The following is a 27,388-nucleotide window of genomic DNA, read 5'->3' on the forward strand; positions in this document are numbered from 1 at the left end:
TAGGGTTGGTGAAATCAGATTTTGCAAACAGTGTTTTTACCTCGAAGATAGACACAAAATGCTGGAGCAACTTAGTGGGGCAGGCAGCATCTCTGGAGAAAAGGAATGGGTGACGTTTCAGGTCGAGACCTTCAGACTCTTCTGACCTGCCTGGGTCAGGCGGATGCTGCCAGTTGCGCTGAGTTACTCCGGCATTTTGCGTCTGCCTTTGTGTTATCCAGCATATGCAGTTCCTTCCTTCACATTTTGTCTACTCCACTGTGAAATCTCAAGGTATGCCTACTTTGAAGAGAAGTTCTTCTCCTCTCTCCGACGAGATGTTGCCTGACCCGCTGAGTTATTTCAACAATTTGTGTCTATAGAAGCATAGAAACATCTGCAGTTCCTTCCTACACACACTGACTTTGTTCCTCGTTAAATTTCATGGACATAATGATAGCTCAATTTGCAACATTTAGAGAAGAGCACTGAAGGGTAATTCCATGGGAGTTACAGCTGATCTTGGACCTATTATATTCATCCATTTCTATTTACTTGATGATCTCTTTCCTCTTTTGTTTTACAGGCACAAAGAGACATCATCTTTGAACTACGGAGGATTGCGTTCGATGTAGAACTGGAACCAAGCAACAGCGGCAGCATTGAGAAACGGAAATCCATGTACACCAGGGATTATAAAAAACTGGGCTTTATTGTAAGTTCACTCATTCATTGAGAAAATACTGCAAGAAGGCGAAACGCAAGGTTGTTTCAAGAGAGACTCGCAAAGAACTGGAGGCGCTGGTTTACAAAGAAAGACACAAAGTGCTGGAGTAACACGGGCAGCATCTCTGGAGAACATGGATAGGTGACTTTTCAGGTCTTTAGACTCTGAAGAAGAGTCCCGCCCCAAAACATCACCAATGCATGTCCTCCACACCCGTTGAATTACTCCAGCACTTAGTGGCTTTATCAGGTTGTGTTAAGAGTTCTTATTCTCAGAGTCCTCTCTACCATTTCGATAACAATTCTCTCCCAACTGAAACTAGAGCAGGGATCAATTCCTGATTTTTGCAGATGGGTTGATAATGCTGCTGAATCCAGTTAAGTAATGACTTTAATTCATATTTCAATGTTCTTTTCTCATTCCTGTTTATTCACCCCAAAATTTGACTGCGACTAATGTTTTGCCTCAAGGATCGGTGCTGGGCCCATTGCTGTTTGTTATATCAATGATTTGGATGAGAATGTAGAAAGTATGATTAGTAAATTTGCAGATGATACCATAGTAGGTGGTATCATAGATAACGACTCTCATAAGTGATAGGAGCAGAATCAGGCCATTCGGCCCATCAAGTCTACTCTGCCATTCAATCATGGCTGATTTATCGATCCTTCCTCACCCCATTCTCCTGCTTTCGCCCCATAACCTCTGACACCCGTACTAATCAAGAATCTTTCTATCCTTTAAATATCCACTGACTTGGCTTCCACAGCCTTCTGTGGCAAAGAATTCCACAGATTCACCACCCTCTGACAAAATAAATTCCTCCTCATCTCCTTCCTAAAAGAACATTCTTTAATTCTGAGGCTATGATCTCTAGTCCTAGACTCTCCCACTAGTGGAAACATCCTCTCCGCATCCACTCTATCCAAGCCTTTCACTATTCTGTAAGTTTAAATGAGGTACCCCCTCATTCTTCTAAAGATGCTTATCAAAAATTACAGCAGGATGTTGATTAGTTGGCAAGTGGGAAGGAAGGATGCTGTTTAGCTGGAAAGATTGCACAGAAGATTTATGAGGATCTTGCCAGGTCTTGAGTGACTGAGCTATTGGGAGAGGTTGGGCAGGCTAGGACTTTATTCCTTGGAGCACAGGAAAATGATGGGGTGATCTTACAGAGATGTATAAGTTCATGAGAAGAATGGACTTGGGCGAATGCACAGTCTTGTATTGCAAAAACAGGGACCAGAGTAGGGGAATCAAGAACTGGAGGACTTAGGTTTAAGGTGAGAGGGGAAAGAAATGATAGGAATCTTAGGTACGACTTTTCCACACAGAGGGTGGTGGGTATTTGGAACAAGCTGCTAGAGCTAGTTGAGGCAGGTAAAATAACATTTAAAAGACATTTGGACAGATACAGATAGAAAATGTTTAGAGGGCTATGGGGCAAATGCCGGCAGGTGGGTCTAGTTTTGATGAGGCATCTTGGTCAGCAGGGGAAAGTTGGGTTGAACGACCTGTTTCAGTGCTGCACAGCTCCATGATTTTCTATGTGTCTATAAAATCGGTTCCTGTTTTTGCAAGAAAGACGTTACTTATTTTATCGACCGTGTTCAAGTTGGGAAGGTTGACTGATTGGCAGCAAACCACCTTTGAAGACCAAGATTTTTGGCCATTTTTTTGGCATGACATGGTTGGATCACATTTATAAATAGGCCAATCATTATTTATGCAGAACAAAAAAGCACTGCATCTTCCCAGGTGATTCATTACATCTATCGTCCCGGCTGAGATCATTGGCTCTTGGTATGGTAGGAATTGACAACAAAGCAATTTAAATTTAAAATAGGTTTGCATGAGCAATAGAAGTATTCCAGCATTGCTCCCTTTGAACTGTTGAAATCTTTTCAGTTATCATTACGGCTTTGAATCACAAATTAATTCGGATTCATTTCCATGAATAAATTAGTTCTACTTATCCATAATTATAAAGTCGCTTGTGTTTTTTCCCCAGCAGTGCAGAATATTTCTCGATTCTGTTATGGTCAAGGATTTATTTTCTGAATAGCCAGCGAAATCTTTCTTAATTGTGTTTCATCATTTCCCTCCAGTATGCTTTGCAGACATTTCATTTTAATGATTCATATCATGAATTACTAGCAGAGTCAATTTCTCTATTGAACATTGCTGTTAGTTTTTCACAGACTGCGATTTTATGAAATAAAATCAAAGGCTCGTTGGTAAAGCATTACCACAGCAGCCTTTCAGAGTGAGTTTGTGTTATTAAAAGATTCATTTCTGTGGTAGGTAAATGCTCCAGGCGACTGAATCACACACTGACCATTGCCTCTGGGTTATTTATCAGTGTAGCACTTATAGTTGAAAGGAGCATTGCTCAGCGCCACGCTGTGCTCAGCTGTCTGTTTTTTTTGCAAAAAGCTGCTTGATGGATGGCCTTGCGTCACTTATTGCCTTTGTTTCTTTGATCGATTCTACGTACTATTTGGCTTTCAATCTGGCTGTTCAAATGCAAGATTAACTAAAAGCACCTGTGAAACTGCTGTCGCAGTGGGAATCGAGAACCAGTTTCTCTCTTTTCTATCCCCACCTTTAATTCTCTTGAAGGTTTGAGGCTCCTGGCTGAATGTAGTCTCACAGTTACAGAGCGCACTCTTTAATGTTTACCTCAACAACAGTTACCTTGACCTTGGGACACATTCATGTCATCTTTAGTTTAGAGATACAGCGTGGAAACAGGCCCTTTGGCCCAACCAGTGATTGCATTATGCTAGTGCGATACTATACACTAGGGACAGTTAACAATTTTTACCGATGCTAATTAACCTACAAACCTGTGCGTCTTTAGAATGTGGGAGGAAACTGAACTCACACGGTCACGGGGAGAACATACAAACTCCGTACAGACAGCACCCACAGTCAGGATTGAACCCAGATCTCAGGCGCTGAAGGCAGCAACACTACCTCCGTACTACCCTGTGCCCGTGCTGTTGTGTGCAACTAGACATTGAGGCTAGGGTCGTGGCAATACGAAAATCTGTCATTCTTAATCGATTGTAAATTGACAAAAACGCTACTTCCTTCTTTCCTTGCCTTCCTACGAGCCTGCAGAGTAGTAATGAAGAGATCAGAAAACCTTGTTGAAGGAGGCGACTATTAGAGTAAGAAATAAGTCAGGTGTGTTGCCTTGGGCTTGAAACTGCAATGTCGTAAATATTGTTTTCAGATAAAAGAGCACCACCTAACGCATGATCAGCCATGATCATATTGAATGGCGGTGCAGGCTCGAAGGGCCGAATGGCCTACTCCTGCACCTAATTTCTATGTTTCTATGTTTCTATACATTGCCAATCATTTCCAACACTGGGTTTTGGGGTCCTAGGTGTAGATTTGCCAAATCCTGGGTAACTTAGTGCTGTTTCATTCGAGTGGCTAACGTCTTCCCTCCATCGTAAGCTTGGAGTTTAGTGCAATTCGCACAGTGCCTCCCTTCGGCTGCAGTGGCCACCTCTTCCCATCCTTCTCTCTGTAGACTCCAGCTACACTTCACGCTGACTCAGAAGAGCAACCCACATAGTCAAAGACTTGTCCCACTCTGGGCATTTCTCCTTGCCCACACTCTTGTTGGTCAGAAGGCAAGGAGGCTACAAGGCACGTACCACCAGACTCAGCAACATGCTTCTACCCCTCTATTCTCAACAGTCCTTCCATAACCTGGTGTTCTGGCTGATTCACCTCTACCCCATGGTGTATATTGGACTTCGGGCATGGAACAGGTGCGCTACAATGCTGAGAACTGGATTCTGCACTCTGTATCTTCCTCTTTGTTCAGAATACTATTGTACTTGAGTTTGGCTTGACTCTATTAATGCATAGTTTTATCTGACTTGATTGGATAGCATGCAAAACAAAGCTTTTCACTCACTGTTCCACCGTACCCGTGACAACAATAATAAACCTGATCTTAGACTTGTTGGTCCCCTGTAGGTTATTGATCTTACATTCCTCAGCAATTTGTTGGCAAAAGAAAATTGAGCTTGTAAAATTTAAGGATATCCCAAAGACCTTTGAAGCCAACAAAGCTTTTTTGAATTGGAGTTGCCATTGCTTTGTGAACAAACTTTGTAATGATTGTGTACAATCAGGTCCCACACGTAGCAATGAAATAAGACCATGATACATAGGATCATACCATCAGGCCTACTCCACCATTCAATCACGGCTGATCTATTTTTCCCTCTCAACACCATTCTCCTACCTTCTCTGTAACCTTTGGCACCCCTAATCAAGAACCTATCAATCTCAGCCTTAAAAATACCCAATGATGACCTCTATAGCCTCTGTGGCAATGAATTCCACGGATTCACCACACTCTGCCGAAATAAATTCCTCCTCATATCCATTCTAAAGGAATGTATTTTAATTCTGAGGCTGTGCTGCCTGGTCCTAGACTCTCCCATTACTGGAAACATTCTTTTGGCAACCACTCTGTCTAGGTCTTTAACTATCTGGTTGGTTTCAATGAGATTCCCCCCTCATCCTTCTAAACTCCAGCAAGTACAAACCCAGATCCATCAAACGCTCCTCATACGTTAACCCAATCATCCACGGGATCATTCTCGTAAACCTCCTCTGGAACCTTTCACAGATATGGGGACCAAAACTGCTCACAATATTCTTGATGATTCTTCATCAGCGCCTTATAAAGCCTCAGCATTACATCCCTGCTTTTATATTAATGTCCCTTCGAAATGAATGCTGGCACCACCAACTCAGCCTGCAAATTAACCATTTGGGATCCTGCATCAGCACACTCAAGTCCCCTTGCGCATCCGAATTTTGAATCTTTTCCCCATTTAGAAAGTAGTTGACACCTTTATTGCTACTACCAAAATGCATGGCAGTACACTTTGCTATGCAGTATTCCGTTTTCCCAATCTGCTAACCAGTCCAAGTCGTTCTGCAGATTCCCTGCGTCCTCAACACTACCTGCCCCTTCACCTATCTCCGTATCACCCACGAACCTGGCCTCAAAGCCATCAATTCCTAATAGTCATCAAACAACCAGTTTCACTGAGATTACTTGAGTGCTAAATTGTATCCAGATGATCAGGGTGAGGTAGTTGGAAGCAGAGGGATATCTTCTGTCTTGATTTGAACAGTCTGGTAAGACCCCTTGGCATCCTCTTACAGGTCCAAATGGTTTCCCATTTTGCTTGACGGATGTCATCTCTGGCTGAAGTGGCAGCTTAATTTGGAATGCAAGTATCTGATGGGGGCCCAGAACGCATGTCCTCCTGTCTTCAGGAGTGTGACCACAAAGCCACAGTTCATGGCTAGTTGTCGATTTGGACCGTTGTTGGGGAAAGTGATGCTCGTAACTTTATTTCAAGAGCTGCTTGCACATCCTTTTTAGATCCTTTTATATTCTGAGACTTAATCTTTAAAAAATCTAGAGCAGGGAAGGTTGACCCGTCAGTGCAGCTGAGTAAAAGCCTTTTGAGTTAATATTTGGAATTGCATGCTTGACCTTTTACCAGTGAAATGAACAAGAAATTGAAAGATGTATTTGGCATTTCAAGTGTTTGTTGTTGACATTTTACTGTTTTCAGTAAGGGGTGAAGAGCATTGCATTGATAAAATTGTTGGAATTAAGATGGGAATATAATGATTTTGGAAAGAAAGCCTTAAAACAAACAGTTGTACAGGCACCTAGTGTTTTTTCACGGAGGCTGTGTGCAGGAAAAGGAGAGCGTAAATCAAAAAGCGAGATAATCAAACACATGCCAAGCGCCGCACATGACTACACGGCCATACGGTGTCAGGCATAAATTTGAGTGCGTTATTCTTAAAATAGGAGCATGTAAATAAAATTTGGGGCAGCACGGTGGCACGGTGGTAGAGTTGCTGCCTTACAGCGCCACAGATCCAGGTTCTATCCTGACTAAGGGTGTTGTCTGCGCGGAGTTTGTACGTTCTCCCGCTGACCTTCGTGGGTTTGCCCGGGTGCTCCAGTTTCCTCCCACACTCCAAAGACGTACAGGTTTGCAGGTTCATTGGCATGGTATAAATGTAAATTGTCCCCAGTGTGTGTAGGATAGTGTTAGTGTGCAGGGGGTCGCTGGTCAGCGCAGAATCGGTGGGGCGAAGGGCTTGTTTCCGCGCTGTATCTCTAAACTAAACTAGTAATTAGACAAACGTATACCTCTAAAAATGCATAAATCAAGCACGTAACACACAAAGTGCCTGTGTTGTTAAGCAACTTCCAACTTTTAATAGCCAGAACTTTTGATCCCTTTCCTGTTTTTATAACTTTTATTTCTGCTAATGCATGATTTTTTTGTGACTGATGGCTTTAAAATAATTCAGAGACTTGAGCCACTTTTATATAATTAAGAGTCTCGTTGGGCTAAGATTTGCTGCCAAAATAACAGTGAACCTAATAGCTTTCTCCATTATTGATAATAAATGGCACCACAACTTTGGATGAGGGGCAGACATACAGATAAACCAAAGATGAAATGCTGTCTTAACCCGTGGTAATCTGCACTCGGACTGGGGAAATATATTCTCGTGATTAAAAAGCATTGGATGGTGGAAGGCACAGCATTTGCATTATAAATTCAAAGCAAACTTGTCACAGCATGTTAGAGTGATATACATTTCAGGATCCTTTTCATTAATTGATAATTTGTAATTACTGCCACTCTCCCTCAGGGGCGAGGGAGAGAGATAACTTTTGCAAATGCCACGCTAAAAATGCTGCATAGTTGTTTTTTAAATGTAATGTTTATTTTGTATTTCACTTAGCTGTCTATTATTTTTTTCTGCTCACTCAATCATTCTTACCCTTTCCTGTCCCTAGAGTCTACTGGCATCTACAGCACGGAAACAGTCCCTACGACCCAACTCGTTATGACCAACCACGATGCCCCATCTAAGCTAGTCCCATTTGGCCCAAATCCCTCTAAACCTTTCCTATCCATGATCCATGTCCCTGTATCTGGATTCTGAGGTTCACTCATAATTTTGATCTTTTACTCCTCATAGAGTTTAAATAATCATAAATTTGCCAAAAGGTGAAGAGTCATTGCTCAAATTTGCCTTCTTCAGTGATCAACAATGGTGCTGAGAATGGTTACCCCTGATTTTGATTAGTACGGGTGTTAGGGGTTATGGGGAGAAGGCAAGGAGAATGGGGTTAGGAGGGAGAGATAGATCAACACTGTTGAATGGTGGAGGGGACTTGATGGGCCGAATGACCTAATTTTGCTCTGAGAACATGAACTTATGGAAGCATACGCATTGAAGTGCAGTGCAGTTATGGAACTTATGGAAGCATACGCATTGAAGTGCAGTGCAGTTCAGAAGGAATATTGCACTTTTATATCTTTTGAAGAAGTGCAAGGTGGTTCTCCCTGGTCTTTTGTTCAATAGTCATCCCTCAACCTACCTCTCCAAATGGATTCAACACCAAGTGTCAAAGGGAATTGAATGTATTAAATTGTAGGTAGTTTTTGTACAGCTGGGACGGAAGGGGAAAGGAGTGGGTCTGGTTATTCTTTTACAGAGACACAACAAGCACAGTGGGACAAGGACACAAGACAAATTGTTGGAGGATCTCAGCGGGTCAGGCAGCGACTGTGGAGGGGATGGACAGTCAACGTTTCGGATAGGGACCTTCTTCTGAAGACCATTACTGCCACAGATGTTGCCTGATCTGCTGAGCTCCTCCAACACTCTATAAGTTTTGCTCAAGATTCCCACATCTGCAGTTTCATGCTCATAAGTTCTAGGAGCAGAATTAGGCTATTCAGCCCATCAAGTCTACCCTGCCATCTAATCATGGCGAATCTATCTTTCCTTCTCAACCCCATTCTCCTGCCTTCTCCCTGTAACTCCTGACGCCCTGACCCCTGACAGTCTCTTGGGTGTTGTCATAATTGTGCAAGCTGTAGATCCAAGGCAGGGGAGATCTGCTTGTTTGGGAACCGCTGCTCTGTGTAAACATTTGCTTTTCCTCTCCCCTGCTCTAGAATCACGTGAATCCCGCCATGGATTTTACGGAGACGCCACCAGGAATGCTGGCCCTTGACAACATGCTGTACTTTGCCAAGCATCATCAGGATGCTTACATCAGGGTAAGGCCTGTCACTTAACTTCTTTGACTATTATTACCAACACCCTGCACTGTTTCATTCCTCACTGATACCAGGTGCACATACTATGAATGCATTATGGGGTGTCGGGGAATCTGTGGTCTAGTTATTCAGAGCCTTGATTAGAGCCTTGTGTAGATGTCTTTTATCCAGAGTGGGGGAATCACGAACCAGGGAGCACAGGTTTAAGGTGAGAGGGGAAAGATTTAATAGGAACCTGAGGGGCAACTTTTTCACAAAGAGCGTGGTGGGTATATGGAACAAGAGCTGCCAGAGGAGGTAGTTGAGATATTAAAATAACATTTAGAGGTATGGATAGGAAAGGTTTACAGGGATATGGGCCAAATGCAGTCAGGTGGGGCTAACATATGTGAAACATCTTGGTCGGCCTGGGCAATTTGGGGGGAAGAAACTGTTTCCATGCAGTTTGACTCAATGACTCCATTTAGATTGAAACAAACTCCGGGAAACACTGAGCGAGAGAAACATTTTTCATGTTTCAGGTCAGAGACCTGAATCAGCCATTTCTGTTGTCGAAGATTCCCCAGCTCGAAACGTTAACTCTGTTTCTCCACCTGCAAATGCCTGACTTGCTGTGTTTTTCTTTTTGTTTCGGATTTCCAGCATGTTAGATTTCCATTTCCATTTAGTTTGGGGTAGCCACAGTGGCGCAGCGGTAGAGTTGTTGCCTTACAGCGCTTGCCGTGCCAGAGACCCGGGTTCGATCCCAGCTATGGGTGCTGTCTGTATGGAGTTTGTACGTTCTCCCTGTGATCACGTGGGTTTTCTCCGAGCTCTTCGGTTTCCTCCCACACTCCAAAGACGTACAGGTATGTAGGTTAATTGGCTTGGTGTATGCAAATTGTCCCTAGTATGTGTAGGATAGTGTGAATGTGCGGGGATCACTGGTCGGCGCGGACTCGGTGAGCCGAAGGGCCTGTTTACGCACTGTATCTCGAAACTAAACTAAACTAAATCTGAACCGTGGTTAGGATTTATTGGCTGTGAAGTGATCACCCGAATAACACAGATCTTTGTCGATTTAAACTTGGCTTAGCATTCTTTATTTATAGAAGCTGTTGAATGATCTGATTGAAGCATTTCAATGAAAAGGAGATTAAACAGAATAGATAGAAAACTATAAAGTGCTGGACTAACCCAGCAAGACAGACAGCATCTTTGGAAAACATTAATAGGTGACGTGAAGGGTCCCAACCTGAAACGTCACCGATCCATGTTCTGCAGGTGTGCTGCCTGATCCACTGACTTACTCAAGCACCAGGACGCTACGATGGCACAGCGGTAGAGATGTTGCCTTAGAGCGCCATGGACCCAGGTTGAAACCTGACTACGGGTGCTGTCTGTACAGAGTTTGTACGTTCGTCCCGTGACCGAGTGAGTTTTGTACGGGTGCCGCTGGTTTCCTCCAACATTCCAAATATGTACAGGATTTTAGGTTATTTGTCTTCGGTAAAAATTGTAAATTGTCCCTCATGTCCAGGATAGTTTTAGTGTACGAGGATCGTTGGTTGGCACAGACACGGTGGGCCGAAGGGTCTGTTGCTGCGCTGTGTATCTATACTAACCTAAACACCTTGTGTCTTTTTTTGTAAACCAGCATCTGCAGTTCCTTGTGCCTCTAGATAGAAACGATGCTGGTTTCAGGAGGAAATGTCATTAAGGGCTGCAATCTTAAAATGAGAGTCAAGCCATTGAACAGCAGAAACAGGTACTATTGCAACGTTTAGCAGGCACCATCACAATGATTAAGAAACATTTAGACCGGTACCTGGATAGGGTGGGTTTGCAGGGATGTGGGCCAAATGCTGGCAGGTAGGACTAGTGTAGCTGGGGCAAGTTGAGGCGAAGAGTCTGTTTCTACGCTGTATGACTCTGCGACTCTAAATCAGGCAGCGTTTTTCCACAGAGATGGCCAGAAGCATCTGGAGTTGTTTTCCCCCGAAAAAGGCTATGAATTCTGAATAGACCCTCAAGGCTAAGGTTGATATTTGTTGCACAGGCTAATTAAGGAATATGGAGCTTCATGGATGAATTAAATTAAGATGCGGATATGTCATGATCTAATTAAATCGTGGAGCAGGCTGCTGGGTCTGAATAACCTTATTCCTGTTCCTGTTTACACCACTGGCTATAAGTACAGAAGTAATGTATTTACGTAATTTATTTAGTTATCAAAACTGGAATCATTGCTACTTCAAGCTGCTTAACTCAGTGGCATGATTGCAGTTAAATGGAATTACACAGGACATCATAGGACCCGCTATGTTCAGTACTTTGCGTTGAGATGCTGCCTGACCGCTAAGTTACTCCAGCACTTTGTTATCTTGAATGAATGAATAAGTTTATTGGCCAAGTATTCACATACAAGGAATTTGCCTTGATGCTCCGCCCGCAAGTGACAAAATGACATACAGTGACAGTTAGGAATGACACATAAAACATTAAACATTAATAATAAAACATTATCAATTAAACATGTGAATTACATAACATACCAGAGCAAAAGGAAGCTACAGACTTTTGGTTGTTGAGTAGAGCAACTGCTCGTGGATAAAAACAGTTTTTAATGTCTGGCTGTGGCAGCTTTGACAGTCCGGAGTCGCCTTCCAGAGGGAAGTGATTCAAAGAGTTTGTGGCCAGGGTGAGAGGGTTCAGATATGGTCTTGCCCGCTCGCTTCCTGGCCCTTGCAGTGTACAGTTCGTCAACGGAGGGAAGGTTGCAGCCAATAACCTTCTCAGCTGATCGGACGATTCGCTGCAGCCTCCGGATGTCGTGTTTAGTGGCTGAGCCAAACCAGACTATGATGGAGAAGGTGAGGACAGACTCTACGATGGTGTAAACCAGCATCTGCGTTTGCTTTCTACATCATAGGACAGTAACTGGGCCATTCACAGCCACAGTCTATGACTCTATGATTCACACCGGCATTTCTGCTTCACACTTGCTTCCTCATAGCCAGCCATATCATTTGTTGTTGTTCGTTCTGTCCCTTCCTCCCTTGTGTTTAGTTTAGTTTAATTTAGTTTAGTGATAAAGTGTGGTAACAGGCCCTTTGACCCACGAGTCTACGCTGACCAGTGATCGCCCATACATTAGTTCTATCCCACACAGTGGGGGACAATTTGCAGAAGCCAATTAGCCGACAAACCATCACGCATTTGTCGTGTGGGAGGAAACGGGAGCATCCGGAGAAAACCCACATGGTCACTGGGAGAGCGAACAAACTCCGTACAGACAGCACCCCTAGTCAGGATTGAACCTGGGTCTCTGGCGCTGTGAGGCAGCAACTCTACCACTGCGCCACTGCACTGTGTGGAATCTCTCTTGGATGTGTGTGTGTGTGTGTGTGGATAGTGAGCTGCGTGTTCTCTCCATCCTCGGGGCGAAGAACCTTCTCATGAATTCCTTATCGGATGTGTTCATGACCACTTTACATTGATGGTCATTGACTTTAAACTCGCCCACAAGTGGAATCGTCTCCATCAAACAGCTTTATACTTTGCCCGAAATCTTCTAGGTCACCACTTCCCTGCATTAATCTATCAGTGCCTCTGTGACAGTGACTCACTGCATGAACATAGAATGCATTTTGTAATCCATTAGTATCCCCTTGGCTGCTCTGACAGCTGAGGCCAAGTGCCAACTCTGAAAGATCAATTACATTTTAACCACCATATATAAAAGTCAGTGGTGAGAAACTTAAACTAATTCTGTGACATACAGATTCAGATTCAGATTCAACTTTAATTGTCATTGTCAGTGTACAGTACAGAGACAACAAAATGCAGTTAGCATCTCCCTGGAAGAGCGACATAGAATATGATTTCAATAAATAAATCTATTTACATGTATACAGTCATAGTGTTTTTCCTGTGGGAGGTGTGCCCGGGGGGGGGGGGTGTGATTGGCAGTCACCGAGGTACAATGTTGAGTAGTGTGACAGCCGCAGGGAAGAAGCTGTTCCTGGATCTGCTGGTCCGGCAACGGAGAGACCTGTAGCGCCTCCCGGATGGTAGGAGGGTAAACAGTCCATGGTTGGGGTGAGAGCAGTCCTTGGCGATGCTGAGCGCCCTTCGCAGACAACGCTTGCTTTGGACAGACTCAATGGAGGGGAGCGAGGAACCGGTGATGCGTTGGGCAATTTTCACCATCCTCTGCAGTGCTTTCCGGTCGGAGACAGAGCAGTTGCCATACCATACTGTGATACAGTTGGTAAGGATGCTCTCGATGGTGCAGCGGTAGAAGTTCACCAGAATCTGAGGAAACAGATGGACCTTCTTCAGTCTCCTCAGGAAGAAGAGACGCTGGTGAGCCTTCTTGACCAGAGTTGAGGTATTGTGGGTCCAAGAGAGGTCATCGGAGATGTTGACCCCCAGGAACCTGAAACTGGAAACACGTTCCACCTCCGTCCCATTGATGTGGATGGGGGTGTGCGTGCCGCCCCTAGACTTCCTGAAGTCTACAATGAGCTCCTTGGTCTTCTTGGAGTTAAGGGCCAGGTGGTTGTCAGCGCACCGCTGCTAGGAGCTGGACCTCCTCCCTATAGGCCGACTCATTGTTGGCTGATGAGGCCAATCACCGTTGTATCATCTGCATACTTGATGATGGTGTTAGTACCATGTACAGGTGTGCAGTCGTAGGTGAAGAGGGAGTAGAGGAGGGGGCTCAGCACACAGCCCTGTGGAACGCTGTGTTCAGGGTGAGGGTTGAAGAGGTGTGCTTGTCTAACCTAACAGACTGGGGTCTGTTGGTTAGAAAGTCCAGTATCCAGTTGCAGAGGGAGGGGTCGATGCCCAGGTTACCGAGTTTGGTGATCAGTTTAGAGGGTATAATGGTGTTGAATGCTGAGCTGTAATCGATGAACAGCATTCTTACGTGAGTGTCTCTGTTGTCGAGGTGGGAGAGGGCGGAGTGAAGTGCCGTTGAGATGGCATCCTCCGTACTCCTGTTCTTGCGGTAGGCTAACTGAATGGGATCCAATGTGGGGGGTAGGCAGCCTTTGAGGTGTGCCAGGACCAGCCTCTCGAAGCACTTGGTGATGATGGGGGTAAGTGCAACTGGTTGGAAGTCGTTGAGGCTCGCCGCAGTGGAGTGTTTTGGCACCGGCACGATGGAGGTGGTTTTAAGGCACGTGGGGACAACTGCTTGGGCAAGTGACAGGTTGAAGATGTCAGTCCAGACGTCTGTCAGCTGCGCAGCACAGGCCCTGTGGACGCGCCCGGGGATGCCGTCAGGGCCTGCAGCCTTACGTGCATTAGTCCTACTCAGCGCCACGTACACGTCGTAGGGGATGAGTGTGAGGGGTTGGTGATCAGCAGGGAGCACAGCCTTGATGGCTGTCTCTAGATTGTCCCTGTCGAAGCGGCCATAGAAGTGGTTAAGCTCCTCAAGGAAGGAGGCGTCGCTGGATGTGTGGGTGGTGTTGGTGGGTCTATAGTCCGTGATGGCCTGGATGCCTTGCCACATGCGTCGGGGGTCGGAGTTGTTGTTGAAGTGCTCCTCAATCCTGAGCTTATGGCAGTGCATGACCTTCTTGATGCCCCTTTTCAGGTTAGCCCTGGATGAACTGTAGGCTCGAGCATCGCCTGACCTGAAAGCGGTGTCCCGTGCTTTCAGCAGTAGCCTGACCTCGCTGTTCATCCATGGCTTCTGATTCGGGAATATGGTAATCCGTTTGAGGGAGGTGACACTGTTGATGGTGGAGTTTATAAAGTCCAGAACAGAGGATGTGTAGGAATCAATGTCCGTGTGGGAGTCAAGGGTGGCCTGGGCTGCAAACGCCTTCCAGTCAGTGTTGCTGAAGTGTGGAGTCCGCTTCCTCTGACCAGACTTTAACTGTCCTCACAGTGGGTTTAACCCGTCTGATGAGTGGGGAGTACTTAGGGAGCAGGAACAATGAGAGGTGATCAGACTGACCAAGGTGGGGGAGGGGGACGGCTTTGTAAGCTTCAGCCATGTTAGTGTAGACTTTGTCCAGTGTCTTGTCTACTCTAGTGGCGAAGGAGACATGTTGGTGGAATTTGGGGAGTACAGTCTTCAGGTTGGAGTGATTTAAGTCACCCGCAACAATGAAGGCTGCCTCGGGGTTGTGCGTCTGTTGTTTGCTTGGCATTAGCATCAGGAGGGATATAGGCTGCAGACACAACAGTGGAGGTAAGCTCTCTGGGCAGATAGAACTGTCTGCATCTAACCAAGAGGAACTCAAGGTTAGCTGAGCAGTGACTCTCGATGATGGTGGAGTCCGTGGACCATGCTTTATTTACATAAATGCACTGACCCCCACCTCTGGTCTTACCGGAGTCTGTTGTCCTGTCCGCTCGGAGTAAATGACGCCCCGTTAGCTGGATGGCGCTATCAGGAACGTCGATGTTGAGCCAGGTTTCCGTGACGATCAGGATGTTGCAGTCTTTGATCCAGTTGTGGGAGGTGATCCTTAGCCGGAGTTCGTCCATTTTGTTTGCCAGTGAGTGCACGTTGGCGAGGAAAAGGCTAGGAATCGCTAGCCTGTGTGGGGCTAGCTCTAACCTGGCCTTTAACCCACCTCTGCGTCCCCGGCGGTACTTTCTTACGCGTCGCCGTCTGTTGGTGCTTCCGGTCGGCCGAGCTGGCTTGGTGCGCGCTGGTGTTCTGCCGCTCCGTTGCTCCGCGTCTCCGTGGCTCCGGTGGCCTGTACAGTGCCCTCCATAATGTTTGGGACAAAGACCCATCCTTTATTTATTTGCCTCCGTACTCCACAATTTGAGATTTGTAATATAAAAAATCACATGTGGTTAAAGTGCACATTGCAAGATTTTAATAAAGGCCATTTTTATACATTTTGGTTGCACCATGTAGAAACTACAGCAGTGTTTATACATAGTCCCCCCATTTCAGGGCACCATAATGTTTGGGACACAGCAATGTCATGTAAATGAAAGTAGTCATGTTTAGTATTTTGTTGCATATCCTTTGCATGCAGTGACTGCTTGAAGTCTGCGATTCATGGACATCACCAGTTGCTGGGTGCCTGCTCTGGTGATGCTCTGCCAGGCCTGTATTGCAGCCGTCTTTAGCCTATGCTTGTTTTGGGGTATAGTCCCCTTCAGTTTTCTCTTCAGCATATAAATTGTATTGTATTGTATTTGTGAAAGGCATGCTCAATTGGGTTCAGATCAGGCGACGGCCACTCAAGAATTTACCAATTTCTAGCTTTGAAAAACTCCTTTGTTGCTTTAACAGTATGTTTGGGATCATTGTCTTGCTGTCGAATGAACTGCCGGCCAATGAGTTTTGAGACATTTGTTTGAACTTGAGCAGATAGGATGTGTTTATACACTTCAGAATTCATTATGCTACTACCATCAGCAGTTGTATCATCAATGAGGATAAGTGAGTCAGTACCTTCAGCAGCCATACATGCCCGGGCCATAACACCCCCGCCGCCATGTTTCACAGATGAGGTGGTATGCTTTGGATCTTGGGCAATTCCTTCTCTCCTCCATACTTTGCTCTTGCCATCACTCTGATATAAGTTAATCTTCATATCATGGGTCCACAAGACCTTTTTCCAGAACCGTGGGTGCTTTTTTAAGTACTTCTTGGCAAACTGTAACCCAGCCATCCTATTTTTGCAGCTAACCAATGGTTTGCATCTTGCAGTGTATCTTGAACTGTATTTCTATTTCGAAATCTTTTTATTTGAATTTCACATCAATTTGCATACATACAATGATAACAGACAGTGACACTCAAGGCATAATTGTGCAACAGTATGTAAGCGACCCTCAAAGCCCTTACCCTTATCCACCTTCAACCCACCCGAATCAGGTCGGAACCAAACGGGGACAAACAACACTCGCATACGTACACATCCACACAAATACGTAGAGATAAACAAAACAAAATGTACTGGGGGGGAAAAGATTTTTTATTTTTTTATTTTTTTAATCGCTAATAACAGCTAACAACTAATAAGTAGGTAATTAAATAAATAAGTGTGGGGAGGGGGGGGGGCTAAGGGGGGAGCAGCTGCAGTAAAGCAGGACAGTGATGGAAAGCACTCAGTCCTCTTCCGAATCCGGGGACAAGTTAAGAGAGTTAACAAGTTCCAGGAAAGGTTTCCATGTGTCTAGGAATGTCTTGGTAGAGCCTTTGAGAGAGAACCTAAGTTTTTCACGCTTTAAATTGTAGAGCACCTCCTTGATCCAGCGGGCGTGTGTCGGGGGACAGGTGAGCCTCCAGTTAAGCAAGATCAGTCTCCGGGCTAACAAGGTTGTAAAAGCCAGGACCCGCTTCAACACAACAGAGAGGTTGGTGTTGGGAGGGGTACCAAAAATGGCTGACAGTGGGTTTGGAGGAATAGTCTGGCCATAGGCTTTGCTTATCATGTCGAAAGCACTCCTCCAAAAGGCTGCTAGCTTAGGGCAAGACCAGAACATATGGCTATGGTTGGCAGGGGATTGATTACATCTGTTGCAGGTGTCCCTAACAGCGGGATAAATTATAGATAATCTTGCATTTGTGTAGTGGACTTTATGAAGGACTTTGCATTGGATTAGGTCATGACGGGCACATAGGGAGGAAGAATGGATCAAATCCAAGGCAGAGTCCCATTGCTGGTCTGTTAGTTTCGTATTCAGCTCGCCCTCCCACGCAGCTTTTAATGAGGTATGAGGTTTCAATATAACCGACCCTAACAAGTTATACAAAACAGAGATGCATTTCTTCCGGTTGGGGTCTAGTGCTAGGATGGTATCGGTCAGGGTTTCAGTGGGGCGATTTGGGAAATGGGGGAATGTCTTCTTCACAAAATCCCTAATCTGGAAAAAACGAAAAAGGTGGGAGTTTGGGAGGCTGTAGTTGGACGAGAGCTCCGCAAAGGACGAAAAAATGCCATCCTTGTATAGGTTTTTGATACTACTGATACCGTTACCATGCCAAGTTTTGAATGCGGGGTCTGTACTTGAAGGTTTAAAGATGTGATTTTTAAGCAGTGGGACTTGAACTGTATTTCTGTTCATGAATTCTTCTGCGGCAGTGGTCATTGATAAATCCACACCTGACTCCTGAAGAGTGTTTCTGATCTGTCGGATAGGTGTATGGGGATTTTTCTTTATTATAGAGAGAATTCTTCTGTCATCAACTGTGGAGGTCTTCCTTGGCCTGCCAGTCCCTTTGCAATTCGTAAACTCACCAGTGCTCTTTCTTTTTTTAATGATGTTCCAAACAGTTAATTTTGGTAAGCCTAAGGCTTGGCTTATCTAACAGTTTTATTCTTGGTTCGCAGTCTGATAATGGTTTATTTGACCTTCATTGACACAACTTTGGTCCTAATGTTGATAAACAGGAATAGAAGTTTCCAAAGGTGATGGAAAGACTGGAGGAAAGACTAGGTGCTGAGAGCTCTCTTATACCTGCATTAAGGAGACATTTAAACACACCTGAGCAATTACAAACACCTGTGAAGCCAAGTGTCCCAAACATTATGGTGCCCTGAAATGGGGGGGACGATGTATAAACACTGCTGTAATTTCTACATGGTGAAACCAAAATGTATTAAATGAATCTCGTGAGTTTCTTCTCTGGGTGCTTCTGTTCCCAATGGGTTTGTAAGCGAATTGGCCTTAATGTGTAGGGAATTGAAGAGAAAGTCCAATAACGGAACTAGTGGGCAAGGAGTGAACGTGGCAGGCCTGTTTAAATGCTTAGAAGAAATAAACTCAGTCGCATTAGCTTGTTGGTTCCACCTGTGTTTCGTGTGTCGGAGAAATTGTTTAAACTTCCAACCACTGACCTTTATATGTGGTGATTAAAATTTAAACTTAAAGTAAACTTAAACGTGCACTTAACTGGGCCTCAGTTCCCACATACTCTTCCTATTCACTCTGTCCCCAGTTCCCCTGCCCCTTTCCTACTCTCCAGGCCCTTGTGTTCCCTGAGCATTTGCTGGGTCCCCAGTTCCCGCACTGACTTGTCCACACCGGCCAACATGTCCCTCCATATCCCTCCAAACTTGTCCTATCCATGTACCTGCCTAATTGATTCTTAAACATTGGGATAGTCCCAGCCTCAACTACCTCCTCTGGCAGCTTGTTCCATACAGCCACCACCCTTTGTGTGAAAAAGTTACCCCTCAGATTCCTATTAAATCTTTTCCCCTTCACCTTGATCCTATGTCCTCTGGTCCTCGATTCCTCTACGCTGGGCAAGAGATTCAGTGCATCTAACTTCCAAAGTTCTCCCCAGTTTGGTGGCTCCTGCACTCTCTTCCACTCACCAGCATCCTGTGCTCCCTTTGTGATGTTCTTTGAGACGTTGGCTATGATGCAGGTCAATTCCTGCCTTGGTAACAACCTGGACCTATTTCAATTCGCCTTCCACCACAACGGATCAACAACGGATGTGAGCTTGCTGGCTCCCACTCTGCGCTGGGCAACAGGAATAGATACATCAGGCTGTTGTTCATCGACTACAGCTCAGCGTTCAACACCATCCTCCCTTCTAAACTCAGTGTCAAAGTCGGGGAACTGGGTGTCTACAGCTCCCTATGCAACTAGATCCATGCCTTCCTCATCGACACGCAGGCACGCCTGACTTACTCACGGAACATAGCCCTAGGATAGGACAAGTTTGGAGGGATATGGACCAAACGCAGGCAGGTTGGAATAGTGAAGCTGGGACATGTTGGCCGGTGTGAGTAGATTGGGCCGAAGGGCCTGTTTCCACACTGTATCACTCTATGACTCTAAGTCTGATTTTACGTCGGAATCACTTCATTGCTCCAGTTCATAGCTGCTGCATTTGACAAATAAACACACTTGAATCTTTAAACTTACCTGCAGTCTCTTGAAACTTACTGACTGAGATGTTACTGTGGAGCATCTGTTGAAAAATGAATTAAAAGTATGCTGAAGTATTAATAGAATAACATCTGTAGGTCCAGTACATTTGCTAGTCTGGCACCATAGTCACGAGTGTGCCAGATTAATTGAGTTTTGCTGTAGCTTTATTTTAGTGAGATTCATGAGCTACTTACTACCAACAAGAGGTTTGCACGATGTTTAAGTTACTGGGTAAGTAATCAGTGGCCTGGTCCATGGGATCCTTGGATATTAGGCACAAGCGATGGGATGGTGTAGTACGTTGCGATAGTACCTGCCTCACCTACCTCCTCTGGCAGCTCGTTCCATACACCCACCACTATTTATGTGAAAAAGTTACCGCTCAGATTCCTATTAAATGTTTTCCCCTCACCTTAAACCTATTTAGTCTGATGCTGCTTGACTATTGAGTTTCAATAACTGGGCAAAGTTTAATTTCTCGATTTAATCTCTCTGGTAGGCTCCAGCTTGTAATGGAGCCTACCAGAGAGAAGGCAATTCTGGATTTAGTGTTGTCTAATGAACCAGATCTAATAAGAGAACTCAAGGTAAAGGAACCGCCAGGGGGTAGTGATCATAATATGATTAGTTTTAATCTGCAATTTGAGCGGGAGAAGGTCAACTCAGAAGTGTCAGTGTTGCAGTTGAACAAAGGGGACTATGAAGGCATGAGAGAGGAGCTGGCCAAGGTCGACTGGAAAAGGATCCTAGCAGGAATGACGGTGGAACAGCAATGGCAGGAATTTCTGGGCATAATCCAGAAGATGCAGGATCATTTCATTCCAAAGAGGAAGAAAGATTCAAAGGGGTGTAAGAGGCAACCGTGGCTGACAAGGGAAGATAGGGATGGAATAAAACTAAAAGAAAAGGTGTATAACATAGCAAAGAGTAGCGGGAAGTCAAAGGATTGGGAAACTTTTAAAGGACAACAGAAGGAAACAAAACGGCCAATACGGGGTGAAAAGATGAAGTACGAGGGGAAGCTGGCCAAGAATATAAAGAAGGATAGGAAAAGCTTATTTAGGTATGTTAAGAGAAAAAGATTACAAAAGACAAATGTGGGTCCCTTGAGGCCAGAAAGCTGAAATTATTATGGGGAACAAGGAAATGGCAGAAGAGTTGAACAGGTACTTTGGTTCTGTCTTCACTACGGAAGACACAAACAATCTCCCAGATATATTAGAGGACAGAGGATCTAGGGAGACAGAGGAACTGAAAGAAAGTTGCATTGGGCGAGAAATAGTATTGGGTAGACTGATGGGACTGAAGGCTGATAAATCCCCAGGGCCTGATGGTCTGCATCCCAGGGTACTCAAGGAGGTGGCTCTAGAAATCGTGGACACATTGGTAATTATTTTCCAATGTTCTATAGATACAGGATCAGTTCCTGTGGATTGGAGGATTGCTAATGTTTTAAGAAAATAACTTTCTAAGAAAGGAGCGAGAGAGAAAACGGGGAATTATAGACCAGTTAGCCTGACATCGGTGGTGAGGAAGATGCTGGAGTCGATTGTTAAAGAAGTAATAATGGCGCATTTGGATCGCAGTAAAAGGATTGGTCCAAGTCAGCATGGATTTATGAAGGGGAAATCCTGCTTGACTAATCTTCTGGAATTTTTTGAGGATGTGACATGAACAAAGTAAAATGAATGAAGGAGAGCCAGTGGATGTAGTGTAACTGGACTTTCAGAAAGCCTTTGATAAGAACTCACACAGGAAATTAGTGGGCAAAATTAGAGCACATGGTATTGGGGTAGGGTATTGACATTGGTAGAGAATTGGTTGGCAAACAGGAAACAAAGGGTAGGAATAAACGGGTCCCTGTCAGAATGGCAGGTAGTGGCGAGTGGAGTGCCGCACGGTTCGATGCGGTTGTGAGGTTGTCCACTTTGGCGGCAAGAACAAGGAGGCAGATTATTATCTCAATGGTGGCAGCTTAGGAAAAAGGGAAGTGGGTATCCTTGTACACCAGTCACTGTAAGTAAACATGCAGGCCTTCATAGACCTGACAAAGGCTTTTGACTCTGTAGACCGCCAGGCTCTTTGGAGCATATTATCAAGGTAAGGTTGCCATGACAAATACATCAGAATATTGAGGCTTCTACATGATGGAATGTCGGTCACAGTGCTCAGCAACTGCGGCTCTGAGTCCGTGCCCTTCACTTTGGAAACAGAAAAGCTACAACCCTGACCTGATCGTCACAAGAAATATCACCAATTGCCACAAAACGCTTGAACAGCCAATTCCAGGGTCTCAGCATCGACCAATTGGGATCCGCATCAGGGCCGCAGTGACCCCAAAACACCCTCCCGTATTCCAACGGCGATTCAATTTCAGAAAGGCAGACTGGGAGGCTTTTGCTAAGGCTACTGATGAACTTGTGGAATATATAGAAAGTTCATCACACAACTACAACCAGTTTGTTGATGCGATCCACACAGCAGCACGCAAGACCATTCCGCGGGGCTGCCGGCTTAACTACATTGCAGGCGTGGACGCTGAAACTGCTGACTTACTCTCTATGTACAAAGAACCATTGGATGAAAACCCATTCGTAGACAAAACAGCTGAGATGGGGAATCAGCTCACAGATGCACTTAATGAGGCAAAACGCAGACAATGGCAGAAGCTAATAGAGACAACAGACCTACAACACAGCAGCAGGAAGGCATGGGCGACACTGAGACGTCTCGGTAATGACCCTACCCACAGTAAACCACGTGGAAATGTGACTGCTAACCAGGGTGCCCACCAGTTGTTGCTAAACAGCAAGAGTAGTGGTGAGAAACCTCCGCCCCCACAGCTTGTTGATGGCAACAACCGAAACGTCGGATGGTTCATCCAACCTTTCACCATGGACGAACTCAACAAAGCCCTGAATGTGATGAAACCTAACAAGGCAGCTGGCTTAGACAACATCACAACTGAGATGCTGCAACATCTGGGTCCCAGAGCACGAGAATGGCTGCTGGAGATGTTTAACATCTGCATAGCAACCAACTCCATTCCACGAGTTTGGCGGAAATCCAAGGTTGTTGCTTAACCAAAACTAGGCAAAGATGCCAAGCTTCCCAGCAGCTACCGGCCTATATCCCTGCTGTGCCACCCATACAAACTGATGGAAAGATGCATACTGAACCGCATCACGCTGGATGTAGACGATGTTTTAATACCTGAACAGTCTGGATTCCGCCAGGGAAAGTCAACAACAGGACAACTGCTGATCCTCACTCAGCACATTGAAGATGGCTTCAAGGGGAAGCTGATCACAGGTGCAGTATTTGTAGACTTGTCCGCAGCATATACACTGTAAACCACCGTACCATGAAAGCCAAACTGCAACAAACACTACAGGACTTTCATCTTGTCCAGTTCATCATGACAATGATGGAGAACCACCGCTTCTACGTCTGCCTGAATGGTCAGAACAGCCGTTGGAGACACCAACAGAATGGTCTACCACAGGGCAGTGTCCTTGCCCCAACGTTGTTCAATATATACACCAATGACCAACCCATCACCCCGAAAACGAGGTAGTTTCTGTATGCCGATGACTTATGCATCGCCACGCAATCCTCAGACTTCAGCCAGATTGAGACCGTACTAGAGGCTGCTCTGCAGAATATGACAACATACTTCCAACAGAACGCCCTGCGCCCAAACCCACCAAAAAGCAGCTTTCCATCTCCGGAACTGGGATGCGAAACGTCAACGGCAGGTGCAATGGAATGATGTCCTGTTGGAACACTGCAAAGCCCCAAAGTACCTAGGTGTGGTCCTCCATCGCATGTTATCATATCGCCAACATGTTGAGAAAACCAAGGCAAAGGTCAACACCTGGAACAATGTCATCGAATAATTGGCAAACAGCTCATTTGGAAGTGACCCAACAACAATCCGCACTGCAGCCCTGACGCTCTGTTTCTCAGTGGCAGAATATGCAAGCCCCGTCTAGAGCCGCTCTAAACATGCACGCAAGGTGGACTCTGCATTGAACACTGCCCGCAGGTAAACCACAGGATGCCTGAAGCCGACAAAGGTTGAACATCTGTATGAGCTGGCAGGCATCGACGAACCATCTCGAAGACGTGATCGGGCAGCCGCAGTAGAACGCTTCAATGTGGACACAGACCCCCGTCACCCCTTGCACAATCACCAACATGCCAACAAACGCCTGAAGAGTCGGAACAGCTTCATGGAACTAGAGCCAGGCACCAAAACCAAACAACAGATGGCACCAGGAACCACCTGCCTTTTACTACCTGGAAAGCCCTAAACCACCACTGCACTGGAGTGGGACGTTACGGACTCAACCTGAAGAAGTGGGGCCTCTCGAACTCTGACAAGTGCAACTGTGGAGAGGTACAGACAATGGCCCACCTACTGACTTGCGGTGGAGGCATGCACCGTGGACAATCTCCGCAGAGGCACAGATGTGGCACTGGCTGTGGCAAAGCGATGGCAGAACGTTGTCTGACACTCGAGCGAAAAGCGAACTGTGGAAACGGGGGTCAAACAGGGATGCATCATCGAACCCACCCTGTTTGTCATTTTCATTGCTGCCATACTTCACCTCATTGGTGAAGAGCTGCCACAGGGGATCCCAATCCTCTACAGAACTGATGGTCGGCTCTTCAACCTTAATAGGTTGAAGGCCAAGCGCCAAGTCATCATGGAGCTTCAGTACGTGGACGACTGCACCATTGGAGCACACCCTGCCGCGGAGCCTATGCCAGACTCGGGAAAAGAGTCTTTGAAGACCGAGACCTAAAGGCTTAAACAAAACTGCTGGTCTACAGAAAAATTTCCCAATGATGGGGGACATCCAGAACCAGGGACCACAGTCCAAGAATAAAGGGGAGGTCATTTAAGATTGAGATGAGAAAAAAACATTTTCATCCAGAGAGTTGTGAATTTGTGGAATTCTCTGCCACAGAGGGCAGTAGAGGCCAATTCACTGGATGAATTTAAAAGAGAGTTAGATAGAGCTCTAGGGGCTAGTGGAATGAGACACGGGTTACTGATTATGGATGATTCAGCCATGATCACAATGAATGGCGGTGCAGGCTCGAAGGGCCAAACGGCCTCCTTCACCTATTTTCTATGTTTCTATGTAATTATATCATTATTTGATATGTAGAATTGGATTATGAAAGATTTACAATATATTAATTTGCCACAAGCGCTGAATTGTATTATTTTCTCATCAGAATTTTTCAATTCCAGTCACTTTGTAAATAAAATCCAGTAGCCTATTGTTACGCAAGATGTGTCAAATTTACTCTTGCCTAACCAAGCTTGCTCAATTAGACCAGAATTTTACTAGCCACAGAGATCAAGTTGGAGCTCCCTCAGTATCCTTCCTCCCTCCATTATGAGCATTATCCCAAAATAAAACTAAGAATTTGCAAAGTGGACCCAAGCAACCAGTAGCCTCACCGGCCAGACATAACTCTCAAACCATATCACGTTTATAATTGAAGATAGACACAAGATGGTGCAACTCAGCGGGCCAGGCAGCATCTCTGGAGAGAATCAGTACCCCGTTCCTGTCTGCTCCCCATATCCCTTGACTGCCTATCTTTAAGAGTTCTGTCTAACTCTCTATTGAAAGCATCCAGAGAACTGGCCTCCACTGCCTTCTGAGGCAGAGAATTCCACAGATTCACAACTCTGGGTGAAAAAGGTTTTCCTCATCTCCCTTCTAAATGGCCTATCCCTTATTCTTAAACTGTGGCCACTGGTTCTGGACTCCCCCAACATCCTGCCTCTGGTGTGTCCAATCCCTTAATAATCTTATATGTTTCAATAAGATCCCCACTCATCCTGACATATGACAGTCATCCCGGGAATTAACCTCGTGAACTTACCCTCAATAGTAAGAATGTCCTTCTTCAAATTTGGAGACTAAAACTGCACACAATACTCCAAATGTGATCTCACTAGGGCCCGATACATCTATAGAAGGACCTCTTTGCTCCTATACTCAACTCCTCTTGTTATGAAGGCCAACATGCCATTACCTTTCTTCACGGCCAGCTGTACCTGCATGCTTACTTTCATGAAGGGTTTCAGCCCGAAACATTGCCTATCTCCTTTGCTCCATAGATGTTGCTGCACCCGCTGAGTTTCTCCAGCACTTTTGTGTACCTTTGCTTACTTTCATTGACTGATGAACAAGGACACCCAGATCACGTTGTACTACCCCTTTTGCTAACATGACACCATTCAGAGAATAATCTGCCTTCCTGTTCTTGCCACCAAAATAGATAACCTCACATTTATCCACATTAAACTGCATCTGCCATGCATCTGCCCACTTGCCCAACCTGTCCAAGTCACACTGCATCCTTATAGCATCCTCCTCACAGTTCACACAGCCACCCAGCTTTGTGTCATCTGCAAATTTGCTAATGTTACTCTTAATCCCTTCATCTTAATCATTAATGTATATTGTAAATAACTGCGGTCCCTGCACCCATCCTTGCCGTACCCCACTACTCACTGCCTGCCATTCTGAAATGGACTGGTAGTCACTGCCTGCCATTTTTAAATGACGTACAGGTTTGTAGGTTAATTGACTTGGTATAATTGTAAATTGTCCCTAGTGTGTGTAGCATAGTGTTTGTATGTGGGGATCGCTGGTCGGTGCAGACTCCTTGGGTCTAAGGGCCTGTTTCCACTCTGTATCTCTAAACTAACCTAAACTAAACTAAATAACGTTTAGTGCAAGATAAAGCCAGTAAAGTCTGATCAAAAATAGTCCGATGGGTAAATAGTAGATCAGGACTGCTCTCTTGTTGTGTTTCTACTTTGCAAATGAGTAACGTTGGCATTGGCATATTATATTCCATTTATCAGAGTAGTGTGGAGTTAGTCCCAGAAGAGATTCCTGTCTCCTCCATTTCAAACAGGGAGGCGATGAAACTGAAAGTAAAATGTTGCCAGCAGCAAAATGATTCTATCGAGTGATTATCGTGGATGAGTGGAGCTTTCTTCCAGCTCCATAAATTTGATGCGTAGCTTTGGCAAAATAGAAAGGGCATAATATGTTTTATTTATTCAGGCAAAAGCAAGTAAAGCAGGGATCAAGGTGTATACTAGCCTCTGGACTGCAAATAATTCAAGGAAAAATGTTTGGTATTGTTCATAGTGGGTTCTGAAAATTGTCATTGATTTTCTGTGTAAAGCCAGTGAACACAAGTCAGTCGGCAATAACGCTGCTGGACTATCCTGGAGTTTCCATAAAATATAGAAAATGCACCACGATGCTGCTGCAAATAAAGCTGAAGAAAATCAAAGGGTCACGTTTTAAATCATAGAATGGTCCAGGCCAGTGCCCATTAAAACTGTGCATGGATCGGTGATGATTCGGGTCAGGACCCTTCTTCAGATTGATTGTAGTAGGGAGGAGAAAGCTGGAAAAGAGGCAGGCACAGGACATTTCAGATATCTCTGCCTGCTCTAGTTTGCTAAAAGAACATGGAACAGGGACGTACCCTGTATAAAATCATGAGAGGAATAGATCGGGTAGATGCACATGCCCAGAGTAGGGGAATCGTGGACCAGAGGGCGTAGGTTCAAGGTGAAGGGGAAACGATTTAATAGGAATCTGAGGGGTAACTT

General features: G+C 45.2%; 1 protein-coding gene across 2 annotated transcripts in view; it reads left to right on the forward strand.

Moving 5' to 3' along the window:
- LOC116966958 (engulfment and cell motility protein 1) overlaps window positions 1–27,388 on the forward strand; it is a 314,863-nt gene that overhangs the window by 149,052 nt on the left and 138,423 nt on the right. For both annotated transcript variants that reach the window (XM_033013349.1, XM_033013359.1), the window contains 2 exons: window positions 566–694; window positions 8,758–8,862. In XM_033013349.1, the coding sequence (XP_032869240.1) occupies window positions 566–694; window positions 8,758–8,862 (234 nt within the window). The remainder of the gene's footprint in view (window positions 1–565; window positions 695–8,757; window positions 8,863–27,388) is intronic.

The sequence above is a fragment of the Amblyraja radiata genome, chromosome 2 (genome assembly GCF_010909765.2).
Source record: "Amblyraja radiata isolate CabotCenter1 chromosome 2, sAmbRad1.1.pri, whole genome shotgun sequence".
Classification (NCBI taxonomy): domain Eukaryota; kingdom Metazoa; phylum Chordata; class Chondrichthyes; order Rajiformes; family Rajidae; genus Amblyraja; species Amblyraja radiata.